The 26,486-nt window shown below is 43.6% G+C and overlaps 2 protein-coding genes and 1 pseudogene across 7 annotated transcripts in view; all 3 read right to left on the bottom strand.

Moving 5' to 3' along the window:
• The window catches only part of LOC129089706 (protocadherin alpha-C2-like), a 79,127-nt gene that overhangs the window by 14,744 nt on the left and 37,897 nt on the right, over window positions 1–26,486 (bottom strand). For 2 of the 6 annotated variants that reach the window (XM_054597042.1, XM_054597043.1), the window contains exon 2: window positions 669–733. In XM_054597042.1, coding sequence (XP_054453017.1) covers window positions 669–733 — 65 coding nt within the window. The other 4 variants (XM_054597038.1, XM_054597040.1, XM_054597039.1 and 1 more) reach the window with 4 other exon arrangements.
• Window positions 20,301–22,833, bottom strand: LOC129090479 (protocadherin alpha-2-like). Its single transcript, XM_054598132.1, has 2 exons — window positions 20,416–22,833; window positions 20,301–20,333 (listed from the first exon to the last, which is right to left on the bottom strand). The coding sequence occupies exons 1-2, from the start codon at window positions 22,831–22,833 to the stop codon at window positions 20,301–20,303; spliced, it is 2,451 nt and encodes an 816-aa protein (XP_054454107.1).
• LOC129090478 (protocadherin alpha-8-like) lies at window positions 22,915–25,975 on the bottom strand (annotated as a pseudogene).

Raw genomic sequence — 26,486 nt, 5'->3', positions numbered from 1 at the left:
AAGTACCACTCCTTTCCACTCAGAACTATATTCACATTTGAGCAACAGCTGGCAGTAAAGATGATCTCCGTCATCTTGACTGGAATAGGCCAATGAATGGACCTTTATGCCTCAACTGACTCTGGTGCAAAGATAATTAGGGCTATCAAGATATTTAAAGACATTGCCGGGTGGCCATGTCATAGGGACACTGTACCCTTTGTATGTTGAGTTTTTTTTTATTTCAATTCAACACAATAAAACGGATTCAGAGAATTACTTCTTAGTATGAAATCATTAACCATGGTGTCCACAGCTGGATGACAGGCTTCTTCCTTGGAACTGAGATAAGAATGCCTTTGCATTACATTCGGCTTACATATATAATTGCAAGTAATTTCATGTTGATATGATTTCACAACCTAAATGTACAGCTTGGCTTCATTGGCCATTTATTTAGACTATTTGAGGATAAGTTACAGGTATGAAGGATAAATTAAACTTTGTTCAAATTGGTTTGAGGTTTTAATTAGTCTTAATGAAGAATTTGGTGTTGCTTAGGATCAGTCAGTTAGAGAATGGTAATCGGATGAGAGAATGTTATTGGGTGGGAGTATAGTGTTAACGTCTTTTGGTCTTTAACAAAACGTAATGAAGGTGACTGGTGAGGTATGATGGTGAATGCTTACCTCTGCATTACACCTCCTGCTCTCAGGGAGGCTGAATATCTCCAGTCAGCACCCGGCCCTTTAGGCTGCAAGAGAGAGTGAGAGGAATTGAGTCTTGAATACAGGTGAAAGCCAATACCGTCTCATTAATAAGTCATGGAGAGAAGTGCTAGTGCATGCGCGGCACGTATGCACATAAACATACAGAGCGTCAAAAAAAATCACAAACACACACTCGAAGCAGTGACAGCTTGCTGCTGCCTTTGGAGGGAAGTGAATGATGAATTAAAGCTTGTTGGTGCGCTCCTCCCATCAATCCCCACACCCTCTCCTCTCTCATCCCTTCTTCCAGCCATGACTTTGAGAGATTTCACTCAAGCGACCCACTGACCCCGGTACCGTGATACATAGGCTCTGAGGCTACACGACTGTGCTTAGTCCAATCGTTCCAGGATGGTTGTGGTACAGTCCGTTACCATGGAAACATTGCAGAACTCTCTTATACCCTCGTATGTGTTGATGATTCACTCAATTCAAAGCTGCAGCTTTCTACCCAATGCTCTTCTTACCTACTTCTACATTCTCTGTCTCTCTATCATAATATTTCAAAATGTCTAACTAAGTCTTCAGAACATTAATGTATTATACAGATGCTTTTCGATGACCATGGTTTCTGAAAGACCGGCATCGTCTGCTGTATTTTTCCTCTACTCTGCCACTGTGTATTCTGCACCCCCTCTGCTGAGCTGTTGAGTTCTTTCTCCCTGTTATATCCTCTTAATACTGATCAAAACCTTGAGTGTCACTGGCACATCGTCTTCCTGAATCAGTCTGACACATCTTACCATGTTAACTGTGCAGAGCTCAGTCTACATTTTACCCTCCACCCACCGCCCCTCTGTCATTTCACTCCTGTGAAGGTCACAGGTGGTGAAGAGGGGGGAGGGCAGATATCAGATTAAGCCCCTTGGCCCTGCATCTAGGGTCAGACACACCACAACAGAACAGACACAAAGGGACACTGCACCACTGTTACCTCTGCCTATCTGCCAGTGATGCAATTGATTTGTAACAACCTAATATGAGACTTCAGCTTTTTCAGATAAATTCTATTGTCACAAACATATAAAGATACTACATTATAAAAACTGACAAAATGTGGTTAGAGGATTACAATTCAGTAGTGATGCAGCACATGGTGCAGCACAATGTGCAGTTAACCGAAGCACATAACTGAGATAAGATTGCATTTTCTCTAATCTCGACATAAACCACTGATATAGATACCTCAATCTGACTGAGAACACTAAATTATCCTTGCTTGGCCATGCAGTTCATAAGAGACCGATCTGCAATCCCATTTCCTTTCATATATGACAGATGTTCAGTTGCTGATGAAGCTGCATTGACCTCTATGAGTCTGCAGTGGACATTCATCACCCTGGAAATCCAATATTTGGTCTTAATGAGAGAAGCCTGGTATTCCTCCTGGAGTCATTCAAACAGAGCAGAATTTCTACAGGGGTACAGAGCATTGTAGCATCGGAGACAGTTATCGCTACTATAGACATGGTTATTCAAAGATACTCCCTCATCAAAAAACAATCAGTTGCGAGATTGATAGTTTAGATTGATAGTGAAAGAAAAAAAAGTGATGGTATGGCATTAAAACCAGTAAAACAAAAGTTATTTCTCTTTCCTAATTCTACCTACTGCACAACCCATGAGAAGAAAGTGGTACAAAAAACATTAAAATAAGACCAGATTGTCCACAAATGGGACTAAACGGCTTTGCTAAACGTTCGTGGCCGAAGGGAGAGGTCTGTTTTGCCGTATGGTGTTTATGAGGGTAAATTAAAAACACACACACACTAGCACATACACACATTAGATAGAAGCATCTGGAACCTAAACATGTCCACAGTCTGATATACTCTCAAGGGAAGACATATGTGCAAAACTAGGATACTAGGTTACCAGTTCACGCAACAAATGTAAACAGAAAAACAAAAACAATCATATGGAGGATGAGATATTAATGCATTCTGTTTCATCTTTTCAAAAAGGAGAAACCGAATTAATTAGAAATAGAACAAAATACCAGAGTTTTTAGTGTATGCATTGCCTTGCCTGTGTGGACTTTGTACATCAGAGAATATAGAACGCTTTTATTTGGACACTCAACCCTTTTCACGCCTTTTTCTCCATTCTTCCTTCTCTCCCTCAGTGAACACTCCTAGCATGGATACAGAGCTCACACCTCCGCCATCAACACTGTGTCCAATCACCTTTCATCCCCCGCCTCAACTGCGCAGAGCGAGCCAATCCACGCACAGCACTGAGAAACACATCACTGCCAGTTAATTACATAGCAAGAACAAACATGACTGGTATTTAATGAGGAAGACTTCAAGTGATAACAGAACAATTACCTTCCAAATGTATTTGGCCCTCTTTATATCACTTATTTTTTGTAATATTATTTTCTGCATTGCATAAACAGACTCAGAGAGGCTCTGGGGCAAACACAGCCATGTAGAAAACAAATAATGTTTGCCTTATCCTAATTCCTTTTACTAGAACCAGCAATTATGCAAACAACTCTGTGCATATTGATATCAATATTTTATAATGCAAAAGAATTACACCAAATGAAGCTCTAATCAGATTAAACTCAGATATAGTATGCCTTATTCCTTATTCCTGCTTCCTGCACAGATTCCCAAAATCTGGCTTACTGCTGAGTACAAGAGAGGTACGTGACCAGCAGAGGATATTTTGGTGCAGTGGGACTGGTGGCTCTCATAGCTGGCAAAGGCTGCACTATTTCCCAGACTCTTCCTCTCTATAGAGATGACCACTGAATGCCCTCTGGACCTACTGGACTTGAACATTGTGGCACACAGCCCACAGTAGACAAATAACACTGGCTGTGTGGGGTCATAGGTGAACAAGCTGAACACAACTGGTTTGTTGCGAAAAGACAGTTAGTAACATGGAGCGGAGAGAGAGACAGCGTGAGAGGGATGGGTCTTGAAAAATATTTTGATTACAGCGTTTTGCAGAACTGTGGAGGACAGGTGCACTTTAGCATCTCATACTCTGAATCATCAAACAACTGGTCTTTAGCAAGCGTGGAACACACACAAAGACCCCATTTACCACATCCAGTAAATCAGAGTGCACCCACCTTCCCACTCAAATAAACACACAGCCCAGAAAAACTACCAACACTTGTGTGTGCCAGGTTTCTAAGATGTAGACCGTAAGATGCGTAACACAAATACCAGTAAATGTAATAATGGCGGTATATATTTCTATATCCTGATGGACAAATTCACAGATTGTATAAATGAGTTGGAGAATACTTAAAAGTACTAATCAGATCCTGCGCGTGGCATACAAATTGTAACCTTTTCTTCAAAGACGTCTTCTATGCAAGAGATGGACTTAATAAATGTCCAAATGCCTCTTTGTACAAGAATAACCATCCATCTGAAAAAGCAGTAAGAAAATACATATATTTTTAAGACATCACACGCCAGGAGAACAGATGAAAGGATTTAACAGCTCCAGAGTCGTAAATGTCAACTGCAATCCTACTGCAGGAACACCGCCCTAGAGCAAAACCTGAACCATAACTCTGAGAATTTTCCTTTTATGGCTTGTGCTTTGTGTGTCATTTACTGTTATGAGAAAATCTAAAGTAGCAAACACAGACATCACACCAGACACACACCTGAATGGCAGTTGCATCTGGCATACTGAGACGCCGTACAAATAACTGGCTCTGTCCGCTGTGGCTGGTGACGTACCCCGAGCCCCAGGTGCCACTGTGCGGCCGTCCCGTGTTGTAGAACATAAAAGTGTCACTCCCTGACGTGGCGGTCAGGCATGTCTTGTAACAGTACGTTTTGGTCAAAGACCCATTTCCCCGCACTTCAATATAATGTGGTTCAACTTTGAGGTCACGGCGCATGGCTGCATTGTCATTTGGTTGCCCTCCAGCTCCACCGCCACCGCCACCACCACCTCCACCTCCACCTCCACCTCCACCACCTCCACCTCCTCCACCTCCACCTCCTCCACCTGCAGCTCTTCCTGCACCCCCGCCACCACCGGCTGAGGTGCCGCCCTCTGGAACGCTCTTCTTGGATACACAACATGGAGAGCAGGAGCCAGGCTGGGTGCAGTAGGCATGGCAACGTACAATGGCCAGAACAAAGACGGTGACCAGGAACACAAAGGTTGTTGCACTCAGGGCAATGATGAGGTAGAGGGTGACACTGGAAAACATGAGGGGGCTGTTGGGCCTGATGATGCGCTTGGGGTCAGGGGTCAACTTCGGCGGCAGCTCCATCACGTGCACGTGGATGGTGGCCGTTGAGGAGAGTGGTGGTAGGCCGTGATCCTGCACCAGCACTGTCAGAATGAAGGAGGTGGAGTTGTCCTCAATGACGCGCCTTGTGGTGCGGATCTCCCCTGTGTATTCATGCACCTTGAACAGGTCGAGGTCTGAGTTAGTCTGCTCCAGGGCAAAGAGCAGCCAAGCATTCTGCCCTGCATCGCCATCCCATGCCGTCACTTTGCTAACCAAGACTCCTGCTTCAGCGTTTTTCATTAGCGTCTCTGTGGTGCGGCTCCCATTGGCAGGTGGGTAGACTATCCTGGGCACATGGTCATTCTGATCCATAATGTAAACATACACTGTGGCCACACGGCTGAGGGGAGGCACACCATTGTCCTGGGCTTTAATCTGAAAGTGAAACTCTCTCAGCTTCTCAAAGTCGAAGGCTCGCAGGGCATAGGCTTCACCTTTGTCAGGTTTGATGCTGACGTAGCTGGCTATAGGGATACCATGGTTGTTGTCATTCAGGACAGTGTAGGTGATGCGTGCATTTTCTGCAGCGTCATCGTCTGTGGCCTTAACAACACACAGAGGTGCACCGGGGGCATTGTTTTCTGTAATATAAACAGTATATGATGTTTGTTCAAAACGAGGTGGGTTGTCATTCACGTCTGCAACGTTCACTTTAAAGGTCATTTGAGATGACAGGGGTGGGGTGCCTCCATCCACAGCGTTGACGGTGACATTGTAGGACGAGATTGTTTCCCGGTCCAGGAAAGCGGATGTGACGACGGTATAGTGGTTCCGGAAAGATTTGATCTTAAAAGGCAGATTGGGCATGATCTCCAGACTAACTTGTTTATTTACTCCAAAGTCACGGTCATTCACACTGATTAATGCTACAACTGTGTCAGCCCGGGCATCCTCGCGTACAGGGCTGGAGAGTGAAGACAGTACAATGTCAGGAATGTTGTCATTGACGTCCAAAACTTCGACAACTACTTTACAGTGAACTGCCACAGGAGCTGGCCCCTTGTCCATGGCCTGTATGTACATTTCATAGGAGTTGGTCTCCTCATAGTCTATATTGTTTTTCACCCTAATTTCCCCTGTTTCTGTTTCCATGGAAAACATCTGTCTGACTCTTTCTGGTGTGTAACTGCTGAAGGAGTAAAAAACCTCCCCATTTGAGCCCTCATCAGGGTCTGTTGCATTTAACTTGATCACAAGAGCGCCCTTTGGGGAGTTTTCAGACAGTTTTACTTTGTACACGGAGCTGTCAAACGCAGGTACATTGTCATTGGCATCAAGGATGCGTACATTGATTTTGGCCGTGCCAGTTCGCTGCGGGGTGCCTCCATCGAATGCCGTCAGGATTAGCTGATGTGAGGGCATCTGCTCGCGGTCAAAGGGCTTTTTGACAATAAACTCGATGTGCTTATCATTGGAGAAGGGCTTAATGGAGTCCAGGGTGAGGTGGTCGTTTGGGCTGAGGCGGTACTGCTTCACAGAGTTGGAACCGTCATCTGCGTCCTGAGCTCCCTCGATGTGAAAGCGGGACCCGGTGAGTGCGGACTCCGACACCTCGATCTGATATTCATCTCGAGGGAATTGTGGCTCGTTATCGTTCACGTCCAAAATCTCGACCTCCACGTTGTGCACCTCCAGTGGATTCTCCAACACCACCTCCAGGTTGCGTGAACAGGTGCCACTGAACTCACAAACTGTCTCTCGGTCAATGCGGTCACTCACCACCAGCTTCCCGGTTTTGTGATTGATGGTGAAATATCTCCGACCACTGTCCGATGTGATTCGGATTCGTCGCGTGGAAAGCTTCCTCAGGTCCAGACCCAAATCCCGGACAATGTCACCGACCAATGCCCCGTTCTCCAGCTCCTCCGGAATGGAGTATCGAATTTGTGCAGTTGTAAGGCCACTGAGTACGAAAATAACGACATATAAAGAAAAAGGCACATTCTCATTTACACTGTAACAGCATCGCGCCGTTACAGCCATCGCAGGCAGGCAGAATTTGCAGACGAGTTGGAGAAATCTTTCCGCCTTTTCAGCTTGCTGTGCGAGCCCACCCGCCTCATTAAAAACGAGGAAATAGTCCGGCCATAACACCGACTATGTGCAGGACGACCACCGCAACCCTTCTGGTGCCTGTTTAAAGAGAAGATTCCCGTGTGCATCCATGTTTTCCTTTGTCTGTGCTGGGTGCTGGTTTTTGTTTTTTTATTTCTCTGTCTCCTTTCACTGATGCTGCCTATTGCTCTCCCTCTCTCTCTGCATGCGATGTGGCGCTGCTGTCTGTGGGCAAAAGGGGAGGGGGAGCCACTCGCTCAAACGATGCTGGCTACATTTCAGCACCTCGGAATAAAAATGATCGAAAACCATCTAATAAAAATATAAAAGACTAAAGACTTATGAGCCCGGAGTTATATCTTATTAACAAATCTGGACGCGGTGCATGGAGCGACCAATGTCATCGGCACACCGATTTCAGGGGAAAATTTTCGACACTGTCGTTTTCCCTCTCTTTGTCAGCGCCACCGCCCTTTTTCATTGTGCGCTGGGGATCTGATTTATGAACCAGCCTGGTGATTTAATTTCTGCACTGATGCAAACCCGCAATTATCGGGAAACCTCGAGCCAAATGGAAAAGCAGAGTCCTGATACATGCAGAATATATTTATGAAAATAAAAAGGAAAAACATAAATACACAAATGCACCACCTTTTAAAAAAAAAAAAAAAAAAAGACTCCATGCGATTGGTCTAGCAACTCTGTAATGTTCAACGTCTGACTTTGATTCACGTTACTCAATTTTAAATGAGGAGTAACTTTTCGTGGTATAATCATATGAACCGTCATATGAGGATACGTCTCAGGCAGGGACCTGAAGACAGTGTGAACAGCGCGTGCGTGGTTAAGCCTTGCAGGTTGTGAGATGAGCACCCAAATCATCCAACTCTGGCTGTCCTGTCATTACTCCCATGTCACTAAATTGAATTCAGATTCAAATTGGATTCAAGTTTTGCAACATGACAGAGTCAACTTTTTTTTATACTATTCAATTTTAAATTAACACTGGAGCTACGACGGTGGAAAACAAAAATCAATCCAAGTTCAGTGTTCGCAGTTTAATGTTAATTGGTCCTGGAGAGCCACCCAGAATATAAACACCAATGAGTCTGAGAAACAACAACGATGCATCCACAACGATGCACCCAGTAAGGTACTGACATTAAAACTGTGTTGATGTGATCCATCACCACTCTTTAAAACAAGTTAGATGCTGTGAAGTGGCCTTGCGAGATCCCCGGCCACTGGGGCCAAGATAAAAGCGTCCGTCCACCGCCCACATAATCTTTTTCCTCTCCTGGTGCACTGCCACTCTCACCCACGCCCGTTCTGCCCACGGCGATGACAGCGCCTAGCATCCCGGGAGACGGGGAGAAGACAGTGACTCATGCTAGTGGATGTGTAGATGCAGAGTGACTCTTCACACTTCAAGGCGACGAGGAGGAGGTGGCAAAATGGGGAGTTGGAGAAGCAGCCAAATGTCCGTTGAAGGAAGACAAACTATGAGCCATATACAGTATACAAAAATCCGTTATGCATACAGGGCGTTTATAAAATACTCGATTTTAGGAACCCTATACCTCTTAATGCATAATAATAATAATAATAATATGTTGCAGCCTACAAGTCAGTAATAAAATAATGTAAATTTAAATCTGAGACTGTTTTGCCTACATTTGCAGTCCTTCTGCAAAGCTGTTTCATGATTATTTGGCATTTACCTCTCTCTTTGCATCACATCCCACTGAGCAGCGGTGATAACACAGAGTTTCTTTCAACCGGGTCTCTGGTGGTTCTTCATGTGCGGTCTGCCATGCTAACCGTGACATTTAGCAGATTTTCCCGGTGGGACATGTGGACCTCAGTGTTTGGCAATGACACAAAAATGAAAACAAGAGTCGTTTATCTCACCAACAACAAAGGCAGAGCTGGATTCACACCTGATCTTTGCTCCCGTCTCTCTCATTCTCCCCCTTTACCCCTCGACTTTTTGCGATGTGTTGGACACATTACAGCTCTCTCGTACCTGTTTCAAATACGTACATCTGTTTCAGCGATAATTGCACGCCGCGGAGCTGTGGATTACTTTATGTTTCACCCAAGGGTTCTGCAGATAAAGCTATCATTATTTCACCTGCAGACAGACAGCTCTTACGCATCAACAAACACAGATTTCAAAGAGCTAATTGGCAGATAGGTGTTCATGTATACTTATATTGTCTTAAAAAAGACACACGTTGTCAACTTCGTTCCCCCTCATCGTCAATTAACGTACCTGAACTTGACATCTTTTGTATTCTCACCCCCCTCACTTTCTCACTTTCCCCTATCGTCTATCACCTTATTTCTCCAATCTGGAGAGTCTCCAGCTGCGCGTCCGCAGTTCCAGCTGAGAGCTGGCTGTGGGGCATACTGGGGTCTCAAGTGGAAACACTGTAGCTCAGGCTTTTTGCAGACTGATACAGAAATCAGTGCTAATATAAAACTCTATAAGGTATGGGGGAGGGAGAAGTAAAAATTCAGACTCCCTCTTTGTTCATTCTCTCTGCCAGAATACCCCCTATTTCATCAATTATGCAGGAAGGCCACCATATTAATAACATTCTCTTCACTAAGACTCAACCTCATTAATACTGTAAGCGGCCACTCTAAAAGCCATTCATATAACTTTGCCTCAGAGTCTGTTATCTGGAATCCCCCATTTTAGTGAGTCAGATGACAGCAGAGATCCACAGAGAAACGGGTCACGGCTGGGCTATCATGAAGCAGGACTCCTTACATCACTCCCTCGGTCAACACATATATAAACAGAGGCAGTCATGCAAACTTAAAGGGCATTAGTGCCTGTAGGCATGCACGCTCACACACACACAAGCAGTGTGCACACAACTATCAAGCACAAACGCTATCTAAGGACACCATTATTTTGTCTGAATGAATGTCAGCGCATCTTTGGCTGTTGTTTCCTATATTCTTAAATGGCAGGGCACAGCCATCAAGGAACAGATGTACTGACTGCAGGGAATAGGCACATGCAGGCTCTCAGAGGATATACTGACGTTGACTGACTACACCTAGTGGTTTCATATGAATTTCATTATGTCCTATTTTAACACATTAGATAGATGGAGAGGGAAAATATTATTAATCGGGTCTATAACCACAACTGCTGGACCAAAGTTTTCATATCCATGTTATTCAAAATGTCATAAAGCTTTGGTTTAGTGCCACTTTACATAATGGGGAAGCAGTCATTGTATTATGGATTACATTGGTACTGGCAGAATTTAGGGGTACAAATACTATTCTCCATTTTCTACACGCTAGTTCAAAAAGAAGGTGAGTGAGACAAATGGAGGAAATGTCTGCAGGCTGTTGAGTAGGTGGGCAGCATCGTCTGTGGTGTCAGGAAATGTGCTTTCAGATTTAGCTCAATAATAAAGATGCAACAAAACGCTGAACCTGACCAAACAGGCCCTGTCTAAGAAGAGATAGCAGAAACAGCATCCTCAACAACTGTAAAGTATGTTAAAGATGAATGCTTCCCTTTGTTAAGTGTCATTATGGGATGTATAAAACCAAAGTATATTTTTTGATACAAAGAGGAAATATTTTAACATTCATCAGCCAATCATAACCACAATGCTTTTCTTTGCTAATCGCCTTTACTGGAACATATACATAGGTATATAGGTATGACTACAAAACAGTATCTTGAGTAAGAGTCTAACAATTGCTTTATTTAGGATGTATGCTTCAGTAGAAAAAAAGAAGAAGTCAATGCCAACAGCACAGCAAATGTAATCCTACGGGTGGGAGAGGCAGACTGAGCAAGTGGGAGCAGAGGTGGGAGAGACAGTGAAATTGGTCCCTCTATTGGATGAAATCGGTAGTACAAGGGTTGGACACGTGATCATCAGACCACTGCCCATCCACACAGGCTTTTTTCATTAAGCCAAAGCACTAAAACATAATCCCAGCCATGAATGTGTGTGTGCGTGTTCAGGAGAGGGAGAGAGGGGAGAGAGAGAGAGAGAGAGAGAGGGAGAGAGAAAGGTGCATAGACGTCAAACTGCAGTGGCAGTCATTTTCTCTCTCTCATTTCCAATACAGTGACCGCAATGGATAAAGCGAGACATAAGGCAAGACACCCTCCAGAGGTGAGTAGAGAAAAAGCAGTATAAAGCATACTGATGGTAAAATCAGCAGAACCACAATCAGTGCTAGTGCATGTCCATGTATGTATTTATCAAAACAGTAACTATACATGTAACATCAATGTATTGGGATCTGTCTCCCTCACTAAACAAGGAAACAAATAAACAAGATAAGGTAATCAACCAACGTGTCATCACTCGCTTTATCAGCATCACACTTTCAAATAAAATGAAATGAACCTTCTAAAATACAAAACTAAAGATACAGGCTGGTAAACTGTATTAGCAAACACAGACTGGTGAGTGGTTATTATTTAGTAAATAGGTTTATGACACTATGATAAAGCTGTGTTCTCGTACCTTCTCATCAAACTTTTCTCACAAGAACTTTCACATTTTTAAATCTCCAAAACAAAAGTCCCATGGCAACCAAAATCCTTTTACTCAGGTGGACACAATAAGCGGTCACAGTAATGCATTCACTGGGAATGCTTGTTTGTGCTGATCCCTTGTGTACCTTGCTTTCAGAAATAAAGGGCATGAGAGAACTAAAAACAACCGCAAATCCCTCCCTCTCCGGGGCCCTGTAAGAGTTAAACAGTTCCTTGGTTGTCCTGGTTCAGCCTGTGCATAAATCAAACAGATTCTTGTTGTGGCACTGAACAAAGCTATCAGAAAACGCAGGCAGGCTTTGGATACTTCCCTCTTAGGATGCCCTGGCTTTGTATACTTGCGGGATGGGAGAGGATGGAACCCGTGGTTCTGAGCATGACAAAGCTAATCTAACGACTGCAACAACATACTGATGCCACTAAGAGGGAGCACGGATGGAGGACGGCTTGGTGGAAGTGGGGGAGAAGGGGAGGGGTGGCGATAAGTTCTTCCTTTTATCTGTGACCAATTGTAAGCCTGTGATGTTCTCACTCAGCTGCAGGGCATGTATTTAATGTGTTTTTTTGTCCATCTCATCCTCAGAAGCTCCAGTTTTATCACCACTCATGCTCAAGGCTGAAGTCTGTGCTGCTGTATTTGTGACTTTCCCTAAAACCCCTCTCCCTTTTTAGAACTGATTCTTTAATCTTACACATTTCTCCCTGGCTTGCTCACTTCGTTTAACCTATATGTCTGACTGGGCATTTCTGCTCAAGATGCTGCGCATCTCTTGTTTGGCATCTCTCTCTCTCTCTCTCTCTCCATCTCTCTCTCTCTCTCTCCATCTCTCTCACCCCCCATTTTGTCCACCCTGCCTCCTTCCTGCTTGCATCTCACATCACATGCTGGGACTGATGTCTGGGTGGGGGTGGGTACATACTGGAAGCTCCCTGGAAACAGACTAGTTCATAATTTCATTAAGGCTCAGAACAGTCTCCATGGTAACCACACATAGCAGCTAACCTCACTCACACAAAGAACACACCCTTATAAAGGAGAAAAACAGGAAGTGATACACAAGATGCGTATGACAGGCAGACAGTTGGATGAAGAAGAAGAATGAATATATTCTGGGTTAACCACTCTGCTACTCTGTCATTGTATTAATATTGGTGAGGTAAAGACATCCATACGTAATGCTTTAAGTCCATCTGTCACACCCATCTGTGTACGCCACCAAAATGACTTAGGTGGATGCCTCTAATGTAGGAGTGCAATCTATGAGCTGTGAACCACTTAGCTGTATCCTTCAACCATCCTACTGTAGAATCAATAATTTAATGCAGCACCGGGAAAGGCAGAGTTAGAAGCTTTTATCAGATAGACACTCTAAACCCCAGGCCATAACCTTATGCAGAGTGCCCAAATGCAATAGCTCTCCCATTAGCTCTTTAATGTGTATCTACTAGTATCATCTTGGTTGAGGATCAGGCTATACCTGCTGTGTGAGAAAAAATAAATAAATAAAAAAACAAGCACAGTTTTGCATCTCCATAAAAAATATCCTGTTACAACACACTGGCACAGAAACACGGTGTTCTGATGGATGCACGGATAAGCTTCTCCTCCTCATCCGCCCTGGCTTTTGCCCCGCCCAACCGGTTTGGCTGTGATTGACACTAGGTGTTGTCGGCCCCGCCCAGCCGCAGAGCGGAGAAGGAGGGAGAGCTGAGCCGAGTGGAGCTGATACCTCGATCGGTACTGAAGCTTCCTGCTGCTGCTGCAGAGAGAAGCGGAAAATTACCTGCCCCTCCCCCCTTCTCTCACATCCACAGAGAGCTGCAGCATACAGAACACATACTGAACCACACTTACGCAGAGACAGCTCCAGGCATTGTTTTTCAGGAAGCACTGTATGGAGAGCTTGTACATATAGCAGAGACCGTATCGGAGAGAGAGCGAGGCAACGAAAACACAGGTTCATTCAGAGGCATGAAGCGAGCTGCCATTTTTAAATCACACGCTGACCCACTTAAGAGCTTCACGTTGCCCATATGCATACGCCTGCAATATGTAAAGTCAGTTTGAGAGGGCATGAAGCCCTGGTTCAGTTTCCGTCATAATGAACCAACTAAACGTACTGACTTTTGACAGATCAGCCATCATGCTTGTTTGTGCTGGACCACTCCCTGGAATGAGGTCACATCGTCTGAGTGACTAAAAGCACCATAGATCCACCACAACACAATGCTGGCCTGTTAGCTTCACCGGACATATCTGAGCATACTCCAGCAGTTAGGAGCGATGATAACACCATTAAATAGGCTACATAACCGTCACACGAATAAAGTTAGATTTAACCACTGACAAATTTAATCAGAAAATCTACACAGTGCCTGTGTCCTATTTGGCATCAGCGGGTCAGGGTTGCTTCTATACTCTGTACACACATTAGGGATGTTAATGAAAAGTATATTAGATCATGTTTACAGCGCTCTAAGGCTGATGGCATACATGTCTGCAGAGATGGATGTTAATTCCCTGTTAGTTCTCTCAGCTGCTCCCCTTCTCAGGGAGAGCTGGTGAAGGAGAGGGGGAGGGGAATGAGTTCTGGTTGGAGAGGAGGAAGAGATATTGCAGAGCAATGGAAATGGAGGAAAAGAGCAGGCAAGAGTAAGAAAAATAAAGAAGAAAGGAGAATAACTCGTGGATAAAATTACAAAATATGTAGAAGAATGTTGGAGATGTGAGTATGTTGTTTTCATCGTTAAATAGTTTTAAACAGTTCTATTTTAAGAGCAGAGAAAAAGCATCTTAGAAACAAATAATTTCCTAGGCTCACTATTCATAGATATTGAAAGTAAAAAGGCGGCCTGGCAACCAGTGACCCTTTCTCAGGGTGGTAGTCTATTATTAGAAATACACTAGCACACTTTCCTCTAAAAGTGCTGAGTTGCACAATGCACTGGGGTCTTTAGTTCTACTCCTAAGAACTACAGACAAGGGGTAATGCGTTGTAAGTTAAAAAAAATAAAATAAGACCATGGGATTTTTTTAAGAAGAATATTACTTAACCAACAAAATACACATGTATGTAATTGCTCTGGGAAGGGCAGGTTATTATGAGTACAAATAGGACTGAATCAAAAGCTCTATTGTTGAATAACAAAGAATAATGTGGGCCTCCAGGGAAGCAGAAACATCTCAGGAGAAACCAATTAAATTGCAAGAGTAGAACATATATAATAACAATATCAAAGACAGACTAAAATATGGCTGAACAGCTATGGAAATACAGACCCTGTCCCTGTATCACATGATCCACACACACAGGTGTTTTCACCTATTTTGATTAATTCGGCCTCCACTCAAGACAGTGTGGGCATGTATTGTGCTTGATTAACATCTTCCTCACATCCATGTTGTACCTGATAAGGTGGGACAAATCTCTACTTATTCATTCTCAATGGAGATATTTACAGAATACATTTCGACATGAAAACAATATGGAAAGCACAGGTGTAAATGATACATTTTATGAGAGCTGAATTCCATTTAGTTGCTTCGGGTTCAGGGTCACGGCTCACTGTAACAACTTGCAGTGAAACTTGAAAAGAAGAGAGCAATCGTTAACGCTAATATTAACACTTCTGCTCGTCCTACTATGTCAAGTCAAAATGTCTCCAGCAAGAAGGTTTGTGAGCTCACAATTACCAGCCAAACTCCTCCCAACTTACACCAGAGCTGAGAATAACTGAAAAAAACACCTGTGTGGATGTGTAGGGCCTTTCAGACCAACTTCTGAACAAAGTACAAAAAAACAGAAGAGGCTAAATGCCTAAATAAATGCATACGGAGAGAGCAACATGGGCAGATGTACCCTGTGATTATATCTATTAGAGAAATACGTCCAGAGTAAGACAGAGCACTGCCTACAGCTTGAATGCAGAACCAGGATACATGTGTATAACTGACTAGAGCAGCCAGACAACAGGATATAAATGAAAGCTAAAATCTAAACTCCAGCAAATCAAAACTGTCAATAATTCCCTGTAATGCCACACAAGCCCTCCACCAAGACTCATGTCATCTTCAGCTCTACCTACTGGTTTCACTGAGCGAAAAACAGACACTAGGTCACCACAGGTCATCAAAAAAACTTGTCACTAGCACTGTTTACTTTTGGTTTAACAACCAAGCCATGAGATCATTCACATGAAAGAAGCAGGCTTTGTAAATAGCCAAACATTGATCATAGGTGACCTCATCGTTCAAATATGTTCAAAATTCGAAGTAAGGTAATCCACACTTACTCAGATGGACTGAAGCGATTTTTATGCAGCAGGGAGACAATACAACACATGTTGAGTCCAACGTGTCCTCGCTTGTGGACGAGAGACAACGTCGGCAACGATCAGAATGGATGCATTACCGCTGGAAGCCGTGAGTGGCAGAACTGAGCGCAGTGACGCTGACCGACAGGAAGTGAGCGAATGAGATGTGCCATCTTTAATGTTTAAATGGCTTGTTGACATTCTGGGAACCTTTTGGACCAACTGAGACCAAGCTGTTTCTGAGACATGGAGGGCGTCGTGGCATCGCCGTATTTAACCCGACTGTTTGCTTTGCAGTTCAACTTCTATCCGGTCGTTTAGGATTTCAACATACGACCAATTATCATGGTCATTCGGCGCTACGAGTTTCTCGGGATATAAACTAATCAAAGCCAAGACTGTAAGTCAACACAATCCATATTCTACATTGTAAATGTATGTTAAGTCGATTCCAAACAATCCCTGCTTTGTTAGTAGTTAAAGAAGGGTGTAAGATATGTTTAGAGAAATGGAGAAACGTTGGATGAATGGGTTATGACACAAGGTGGTATATGTGTTAATACACCTGTATTCTCTTTTTTTCTATCCAGGTACGGGGTCGCCATTTTCTGCTTTTCCGGAGGTCTACTGACGGTGAGTAGGCCTACTGAATATCTGCCCGAAGACATCAGTCTGTGTTTTGTTGGTGTTTTACAATATATCATGTTTTCTATGAACAATTGTACGGTTGTAGTGGAGACGCCTTACAGTGTACACACTCCATGAAACAATGAATAGATATAGGAATCCTTTGTAAACGTTGTTTTACAGTCTGTGCTGACACTACGCTGACCGCGAGCAATATCTATCCGATAATGTTTTGCCTGTAGTCTATAAAACACCAGTATGTGACGTTATTCTCGTTGTTCAAAAAAATTCTAAACATCCATGCTACAGTTCTTTGGTTGTGAAGTGGTATTAAGCACTCAATTGCACGTCGTGCCGTTTATTTAACCTATACTATCAACAGTTGTAATGACGTAAATTCCTACGTTGTGTTTTTTTTCCACAACTACCGTTACTTTTACTTTATTTCGTGTTGATATAAAGTGAACGTTATAGTTTTGGCAGCACTACATCCCAGTTTTGTGCTGTGCTCTGAGAGACGCTCCCGGTGGGCGAGGAGCGCAACTTTAACAGGAGTTTCAGTACCATGGATAGCGCTTATACCAAAGCAGGCGGAGAAGGAGGGAAAAGTAGGCTAATGAAACAAATATTAGTGGAACCCTTCTTGCACAGCCTAAAGGAGACGTATGAAACGAAAGTTACACATTACTTGCCAACTCGTTGGGGCGGATTACATCTTACCTTGTCGTTAGTAGGTAAAGTCTGAGTTCTGGTAAAAGTGTCTCCTCCGTTAATACTGATCAGTTCACCGTCTATGGGTGGAAACTGTGCGGGGAAAACCACTACGTCACTCTTCAGTGTGTCTGAGCTGAAGCACACGTCATACTGCTGAGTAGCCTTAGAGTAAGACCAGCTCCCGTCAGGGTGGGTGGTGATCATTGGGGCGCTGTACCTGCTGAAACTGCCGTCTGTCCTGTGGCATTTGACAGCTATTAAACTGATGAGGGTCAGCAGAAAGATCACCGACACCGACACAATGGAGATCAGCAGATACAGGTTTAAATCAGAGAAGCTGTCCTCCTTTATGGGCACATGTCTGAACTGAGTCTGGATGTCAGCTGTGCTTTCAACCACCACCACTTCAATAGACACAGTAGCTGACAGGGAGGGTTCTCCGTTATCAGAAACCAACACCACCAAGGGGTGAGTTTTCAGGTCATTGTCACTCATTCTCCTCTTGGTCCTGATCTCTCCGGTGCTGGTTCCGATCCGGAAGAGGTTGTTTCCTTTGGGCTCAGAGAGGTGATAGGAAAGCAGCGCATTGTATCCAGAGTCTGCGTCTACAGCCCTGATCTTTGCCACAAAGTATCCCGCTTCAGCAGAATAGGGGATGGTCTCACTGTTAACGGAGCCGTGCTCAGAATAGGGCGCGAGAATCGTGGGACTGTTGTCATTCTCATCCAGGATTAAAACGTTCACAGTCACGTTGCTGCTGAGCGGAGGAACACCAGAGTCTGTGGCCTGAACTTTAAACTGAAACGTTTTCAACTCCTCGTAGTTAAAAGACTGCAGGCTGACTATGTCTCCAGTCTCTGAGTTGACGTTTATTACTGATCCTATTATATTGTTTTTATGGTTATTATTGATTACTGAAAACGTTACTTTTGCATTATCGTCTACATCGGGATCATCTGCAGTCATAGTATTGATAACGGCGCCTACGGGACTGTTCTCTTTGACGAAAATGTTGATGACGGGCTCCTTAAAACGAGGTGCGTTGTCATTGACATCAGACACGTGGACTGTAATAACGCTTGTACTGGAAAGAGGCGGGACCCCTTCGTCAGTCGCCTTTATCGTTACATTATATTGAGATGCTCGTTCTCTGTCTAGAGTTCCGTCAACAACCAAAGAATAGTGATTTTTATATGTATTTTTAATTTTAAAAGGCACTGAATCAACTATTCCAACCTGAACTACGCCATTTTTATCTGCGTCGATATCTCTCACTGTTATAAGCCCAACCATAGTGTCTAGGGGCGCATCTTCCCTCACTACGTTGGCTAAGGATGTTACTGATATTTCTGGTGTATTGTCATTAAGATCCGTGATTTCAACGAGTACTTTACAGTGAGATGCTCTAGGATTTGCCCCTTTGTCTTTCGCTTGAACCCGGATTTCAACTGCATTGCTTTTTTCGTGATCCAGTTCACCCTTTACCGTAATCTCTCCCGTTATTTGATTAATTGCAAATTTATCCACATCATTATCACTGTCGTGATTGAGAAAAGAATAAAGTATTTCTCCGTTAAGACCCTCATCTAAGTCCTGAGCATGCACAGAAATAACGGTGGCCCCGTACGGTGTGTTTTCGAGCACTGTAGCTTTATACAGTGTCCTGTCAAAAATTGGAACATTATCATTTACGTCTTGCACATTAACGGTGATATGTAACGTGCCTGATTTGGGAGGTTTTCCTCCATCTAGAGCGGTCAGTGTAAGTTTGATAACTGGCTGTTTCTCATGGTCTAAAGCTTTCTGCAGCACCATATCAGCAGACACAGTCGGCTCTCCACCATTCTGTATATCCAGGGTGAAATGTTCATTTTGACTCAGCTTGTAGCTTCTAACCGAAAAACTGCCGACATCTGCATCGAGGGCTTTTGGTAGTGCAAATCTTTCACCGGGAAAAGCTGACTCGGACACGTTCAAAACAATTCCCGGTATCCGAAAAGAGGGTTCGTTGTCGTTTATATCCACAATTTTAACCTCAAAGCGATAGAGATTCAGCGGTGAGTTCACAATTGCTTCCACTTCCAGGGAGCATTTCACATTACGAGAGCAGAGCTCCTCTCGGTCTATTCTGTCTTTCACCAAAAGTATCCCCGTCTTAACATTTGCCTCGAAATACCTCGTATTAGGTCCTGAAATCTCAAAACCCCGAGTCTCCAAGTCTTGTACATTCAGATGTAAGTCCTTCGCCAAATTACCGACAGTGGTACCGGGGCTCGATTCCTCCGTAACAGAGTACACAACCTGCGCTGCTGCAAGACTCCATATCCAAGAAACATGGAACAAAAAAATAATCCAATGCCTGAAAATATTCCCTTGTTGCATTCTGTCCATAGCCTGCCGAACAAGTTAATTCGAGAAATTCACTCCAGCGGTAACATTGCTCAGTAGTGATACATCCAGACCAGAGCCACCCCAATACAGTGCGAATGTGCTTTACTGTCACGACGAACAAAGAATTACAAACCTCTTTCTTAAACGAAAAGGGAGGAGCGTCGCATAGGAAAAAAAAGGGTTGAACTCTGCGAGCTGAGAGCGACATCTTGTGGTAATTTTAAAGTCAGAGGCAAGAAATGATTAAAGGAAAGGATGAAGTATTACATCTTAAGCGTAATTATATTCTAAGCGTCTTAAACTCGAATGAAAAGCAAAATACATAACTTGATATTCTAGCAAAAGTTCGTGGCCCTAATAGAGAAATACATGAAGAGGATTGAGCAAGAGGCTAAAAATGAAAAATGTTTTGGAAACTACAAAAATGTTGGATGCTAAACAAGGGCTTAAATAATTGACCAACAGGTCAGAAAGGAATACATTAAGACTGGAGCATTATTGAATGTGTTACCCTTACAATGATGTTACAGATGAGCAATCTTAACCTAGTATAATAAGAAGTACACTGGATCAAACTCAAGTACTAAAAAGTGTGTCAAGAACAAACAATAAAGTCTAAGACTTATTTCCATTGTGGTCCTGAAATGGTCGGCTGCTTTAGCAAACAATTCAGGTTATGTTAGAAAGCAAAACAATTGATCACTGCAGCTCTGTGTTTTATATGCCGTCACCCTTACCTTTTCATTAGTAGGTAAAGTCTGAGTTCGTGTAAACGTGTCTCCTCCGTTAATACTGATCAGCTCACCATCTACAGGCGGAAACTGTGCGGGGAAAACCACTACGTCACTCTTCAGTGTGTCTGAGCTGAAGCACACGTCATACTGCTGAGTAGCCTTAGAGTAAGACCAGCTCCCGTCAGGGTGGGTGGTGATCATTGGGGCGCTGTACCTGCTGAAACTGCCGTCTGTCCTGTGGCATTTGACAGCTATTAAACTGATGAGGGTCAGCAGAAAGATCACCGACACCGACACAATGGAGATCAGCAGATACAGGTTTAAATCAGAGAAGCTGTCCTCCTTTATGGGCACATGTCTGAACTGAGTCTGGATGTCAGCTGTGCTTTCAACCACCACCACTTCAATAGACACAGTAGCTGACAGGGAGGGTTCTCCGTTATCAGAAACCAACACCACCAAGGGGTGAGTTTTCAGGTCATTGTCACTCATTCTCCTCTTAGTCCTGATCTCTCCGGTGCTGGTTCCGATCCGGAAGAGGTTGTTTCCTTTGGGCTCAGAGAGGTGATAGGAAAGCAGCGCATTGTATCCAGAGTCTGCGTCTACAGCCCTGATCTTTGCCACAAAGTATCCCGCTTCAGCAGAATAGGGGATGGTCTCACTGTTAACGGAGCCGTGCTCAGAATAGGGCGCGAGAATCGTGGGACTGTTGTCATTCTCATCCAGGATTAAAACGTTCACAGTCACGTTGCTGCTGAGCGGAGGAACACCAGAGTCTGTGGCCTGAACTTTAAACTGAAATGTTTTCAACTCCTCGTAGTTAAAAGACTGCAGGCTGACTATGTCTCCAGTCTCGGAGTTGACATTAATAACCGTAGTTAGTGGAATAGTTTTAGCAATACCATCTAATAATGAATATGTTACTTTTGCATTTTCTCCTGTATCAGGATCAACTGCTGTTATAGTAAAGATAGTAGCTCCCACTGCACTATTCTCATTCACATATACATTAATGACAGGCACTGAGAATAATGGGGCGTTGTCATTGACATCAGAAATCTGAACCGTAATAACACTGGTGCTAGAGAGAGGCGGGGTGCCTTCATCAGTAGCTATGATGGTGACATTATACTGAGAAACACTCTCTCTGTCCAGGGGCCCATCGACTGTTAATGAATAATAATTTTTGTAGTTTAGCTTGAGTTTAAAAGGCACCGACCCTAGAATGTTAGCACCAGTGAAACCGTTTTTTCCTCCATCTTTATCAGTCACTGTCACCAAAGCGACCACTGTACCTAACTCAGCATCCTCTCTAACTGGGCTCATAAGAGAGGTAATAATGATTTCAGGTAAATTGTCATTAACATCACTTACTTCCACTAATACTTTACCATGCACACTTCGAGAAGGCGAACCTTTATCCCTTGCCTGAACTCGGATATCATAAGCTGTATTCTCTTCATAGTCTACTTTTCCCCTGACTCGTATTTCCCCTGTATCTGGGTTTATTGAGAATAAAGCCTCAGGATTGAAATTCCCCTTTTCAATAAATGAATACACAATCTCACCATTTATTCCCTCATCTAAATCTGTAGCAGTAACAGTCAATATTGGTGTCTGAAATGGGGCGCCTTCACTGACCTGGGCCTTGTACAGAGGTTGACTAAATACTGGAGCATTGTCGTTTGTATCCATAACATGTACCACTATCTTTAATGTGCCTGACCGGGCTGGTTTTCCTCCGTCCAGAGCAGTTAAAGTAAGGCGGATAATAGACTGTTTCTCTCTGTCTAAAGCTTTCTGTAGAACAAGCTCGGCAGACTCACTGTGTTGTCCGCCGCTCTGTACGTCCAGAGAGAAATACTCATTTGGAGTCAGCTTGTAGCTCTTTACCGAGTTACTGCCCGTGTCTGCGTCGTTAGCCATCGGGAGGAGATATCTCTCTCCGGTAAAAGAAGATTCCGAAATATTGAAAGTCTTTTCTTTTTCACGAAAAGATGGTGCATTATCGTTAATATCAATAATTTGTACCTCTATGCGATGCAGATTCATTGGGTGGCTCAGAATCGCTTCGACGTTCAGGGAGCATTTTTCTGTATTTGGGCAGAGCTCCTCGCGATCAATCCTATCGCAGACATACAGAGCACCAGTTTTTAAATCCACGTCGAAATATTTCTTAGAATTGCCAGATACGACTCGTAAATCCCGTTTTTCCAATTCGTGAACATTAATCTGTAAATCCTTAGCGAGATTTCCCACTACCGTTCCTTTGTCAACCTCCTCGGAAACGGAGAACGAGAGCTGCGCTGTAGACCGGTCACACAGACAAAGCAAAGCGGTTATTTGTATCCAAATCGTGACTGTTAGTCCTCCACGTCCCATCGCTGCGACAGAATGAAAGAAATAATCATGTTCGAACATGTCCACACTTAAAGTGAATAACAGACGAAGCCCTCGCTGTCCCGTGGACATGTGTGCATTTTCTGACAAAGCACGGGTGGACTACTGATGCTTCGTACGGAGAGGAGGAGTCTGGGGGAAAAGGAGCCACACGAATATGATGGTCTCGAGCGACACCAACTGCTATTTTCGTGCGTATATACAAAGACCAAAAATACATTAAAATTATAGTCTTAAATGTAGCCTGTTGAAAGCAATTAAAAAATATATATCAGTAGAAAATTATACAAAATTTCGTTCACAACAGATCGAATGACTAAGTAAAAACTCTATAATTTGTGTTACTAGGGTAAGACATAAAATTAAGGTTGGAATGATATAAAAGCGAGGTCTCTTTTTCCCTTCACGCATAAACTCCATCCAGAGTTCAGCACCATGGACAGCGTCCCCACTGGTCAGCAGAAATATAACTTGAACGACTTCACAACTAAAAATAAGTTCAGCAAATATTTCGACGAATATCCCACATACATTCACCAAACATCCGGCATAATCTCGTGAATGACTTTTCAGTGGAAAAAATATATGTCCGAAAATGTATGATTTAGATGTATATGCACCAAAGTACTATTCTATATCAATTTGCTTTCACAACCACAATCAAATATATCACGAAAGTCAGCAAATGTTGAAAGTATGCAAAATCGTATAATCTGATGAACTAACACGTATTCGAGAAATATAATTACACAATCACCAGAAATAAATCTACGTTTGGGTTACAAACAACTCACCTTGTCTGTATTTGGTAAAGTCTGAGTTCTGGTAAAAGTGTCTCCTCCGTTAATACTGATCAGCTCACCATCTACAGGTGGAAACTGTGCGGGGAAAACCACTACGTCACTCTTCAGTGTGTCTGAGCTGAAGCACACGTCATACTGCTGAGTAGCCTTAGAGTAAGACCAGCTCCCGTCAGGGTGGGTGGTGATCATTGGGGCGCTGTACCTGCTGAAACTGCCGTCTGTCCTGTGGCATTTGACAGCTATTAAACTGATGAGGGTCAGCAGAAAGATCACCGACACCGACACAATGGAGATCAGCAGATACAGGTTTAAATCAGAGAAGCTGTCCTCCTTTATGGGCACATGTCTGAACTGAGTCTGGATGTCAGCTGTGCTTTCAACCACCACCACTTCAATAGACACAGTAGCTGACAGGGAGGGTTCTCCGTTATCAGAAACCAACACCACCAAGGGGTGAGTTTTCAGGTCATTGTCACTCATTCTCCTCTTAGTCCTGATCTCTCCGGTGCTGGTTCCGATCCGGAAGAGGTTGTTTCCTTTGGGCTCAGAGAGGTGATAGGAAAGCAGCGCATTGTATCCAGAGTCTGCGTCTACAGCCCTGATCTTTGCCACAAAGTATCCCGCTTCAGCAGAATAGGGGATGGTCTCACTGTTAACGGAGCCGTGCTCAGAATAGGGCGCGAGAATCGTGGGACTGTTGTCATTCTCATCCAGGATTAAAACGTTCACAGTCACGTTGCTGCTGAGCGGAGGAACACCAGAGTCTGTGGCCTGAACTTTAAACTGAAACGTTTTCAACTCCTCGTAGTTAAAAGACTGCAGGCTGACTATGTCTCCAGTCTCTGAGTTTACGTTTACAACAGATGTTATAGGAATACTTTTTGAATCGCCATCTAATGAGTATGTTACTCTTGCGTTTTCATGTATATCAGGATCGACTGCAGTTATCGAATAGATACGAGCTCCAACGGGACCGTTTTCTTTTACGTAAATGTTAATCACTGGCTCAAGGAAATGAGGGGCGTTATCATTGACATCAGACACCTGGACAGTTATAACGCTGGTGCTGGATAGAGGCGGGGTCCCTTCATCAGCAGCTTTAATCGTGACACTGTAAAAAGAGTGTCCTTCTCTGTCCAGAGCTCCATCTACGACTAAAGAGTAATAATTCTTATAATTGGAAGTTAGCTTAAAAGGTTCAGAACCAACAAGTGTACAGCGAGTCTGACCGTTTTTTCCTCCATCTTTATCAGTGACTGTCACCAAAGCGACAACGCTTCCTATTTCAGCGTCTTCTTTAACCGGGTTCATGAGTGACGTCACCACAATTTCTGGGGCATTGTCGTTCACATCAACTACCTCTACCAGCAGTTTCCATTTGCAGCCCGAGGCGAAAACCCCTGGTCTGTTGCTTGAATATGAATTTCATATGCTGGCTGTGCTTCATAATCCAAATAACCCTTTACAGTGATCTCTCCAGTTTCTGCGTCTATAGAAAACGTATCTGCAGGATCGAAATTTCCACGCTTGACAAAAGAATAAGTGATCCTCCCGTTGTCCCCTTCGTCTAAATCCGTGGCACTCAGTTGAATCACCGATGATCCAGCTGGCGCATTTTCATTCACCCGAGCCTTGTAAAGTGTTTTACTAAATGACGGAGTGTTATCGTTGGCATCCAGAACATTTACTTGTACATTTAAGGTTCCGGATTTAGGAGGCTTTCCTCCATCTACAGCGGTCAGCGTCAGGTTGATAACAGCTTGTTTTTCTCGATCTAACGCTTTCAGAAGCACTAATTCAGCAGATGCACTATGCTCTCCACCGCCCTGCACATCGAGGGAGAAGTGTTCATTTTGACTCAGCCTGTACGTTTTCACTGAATTGCTTCCCGTATCTGCATCAAGAGCCGGTGGAAGTAAGAAGTGGTCGCCCGTGGGTGATAATTCAGATATGTTTAGTGAATACGACTTCTCAACGAAGGTCGGTGCGTTGTCATTTAGATCATTAATTACCACCTCAATGCGATTGAGTACCATAGGGTTACTCAGTATCAACTCCAAGTTTAACGTGCATTTGATCGTGTTTGGACAAAGCTCCTCGCGGTCCAGTCGCTCATTGACATAAAGTTCCCCCGTTTTAAAATTAGCCTCGAAATATTTCTTACTGTACCCGGACACAATATTTAGATTCCTCGTTTTCAGGTCACGAACGTTGACATTTAAATCCTTTGCGAGATTCCCAACCACGGTCCCTTTGTCCACCTCCTCGGAAACAGAGTAGAATATCTGAGCAGCAGACCAGTCAGACAAAAACAGGATGAACAGCCAACAGAGTATCCCGTCCTTCCCTCCACGGGCCATCGCTGCTTTCAAAGAAAGTGACGCGATAAAAATGATTTTCATCCATAAAACGCAACTCGATCGGCCAACGGTTTTAATCCCATCCACTCCAGTCCTCTCCTTTTCCTTGTCGCTCGTGTTTCTCGCACAAAGCACTCTCAGTCTGCTGACGCTTCACACGGGAAGGAGGAGACTAGAAAACACCGAGCTCCCAACAACATGTGGTCATCGGCGACCCCACGCGTTACAATTGGGGACTGAAAATACGTTCTTTGATCGAGTTGCACACCCTGAATGTCTAACATGTGTAATGCATTGTTTACCTGCAGGTTTTTAGAGGACACTATAGGTTTGCTTTTACCAAAAAGGAAAAAAAAAAATCAGGGTAAATAATCTGAGATTACTGCAGAAGAATTACTGTTAGAACTATCTGAAAGGAATGTAACACATGGAAAATATACATAAAACTTGTTGAAAACACAAGTTCAAAGGCAGTAACAACATTTTCCGTGTAGATAGGTAAAAAAACGTA

The sequence above is a fragment of the Anoplopoma fimbria genome, chromosome 4 (assembly GCF_027596085.1).
Source record: "Anoplopoma fimbria isolate UVic2021 breed Golden Eagle Sablefish chromosome 4, Afim_UVic_2022, whole genome shotgun sequence".
Classification (NCBI taxonomy): Eukaryota; Metazoa; Chordata; class Actinopteri; order Perciformes; family Anoplopomatidae; genus Anoplopoma; species Anoplopoma fimbria.
Note: the sequence above shows the minus strand (reverse complement) of the source record. Positions and strands in the feature narration are given on the sequence as shown.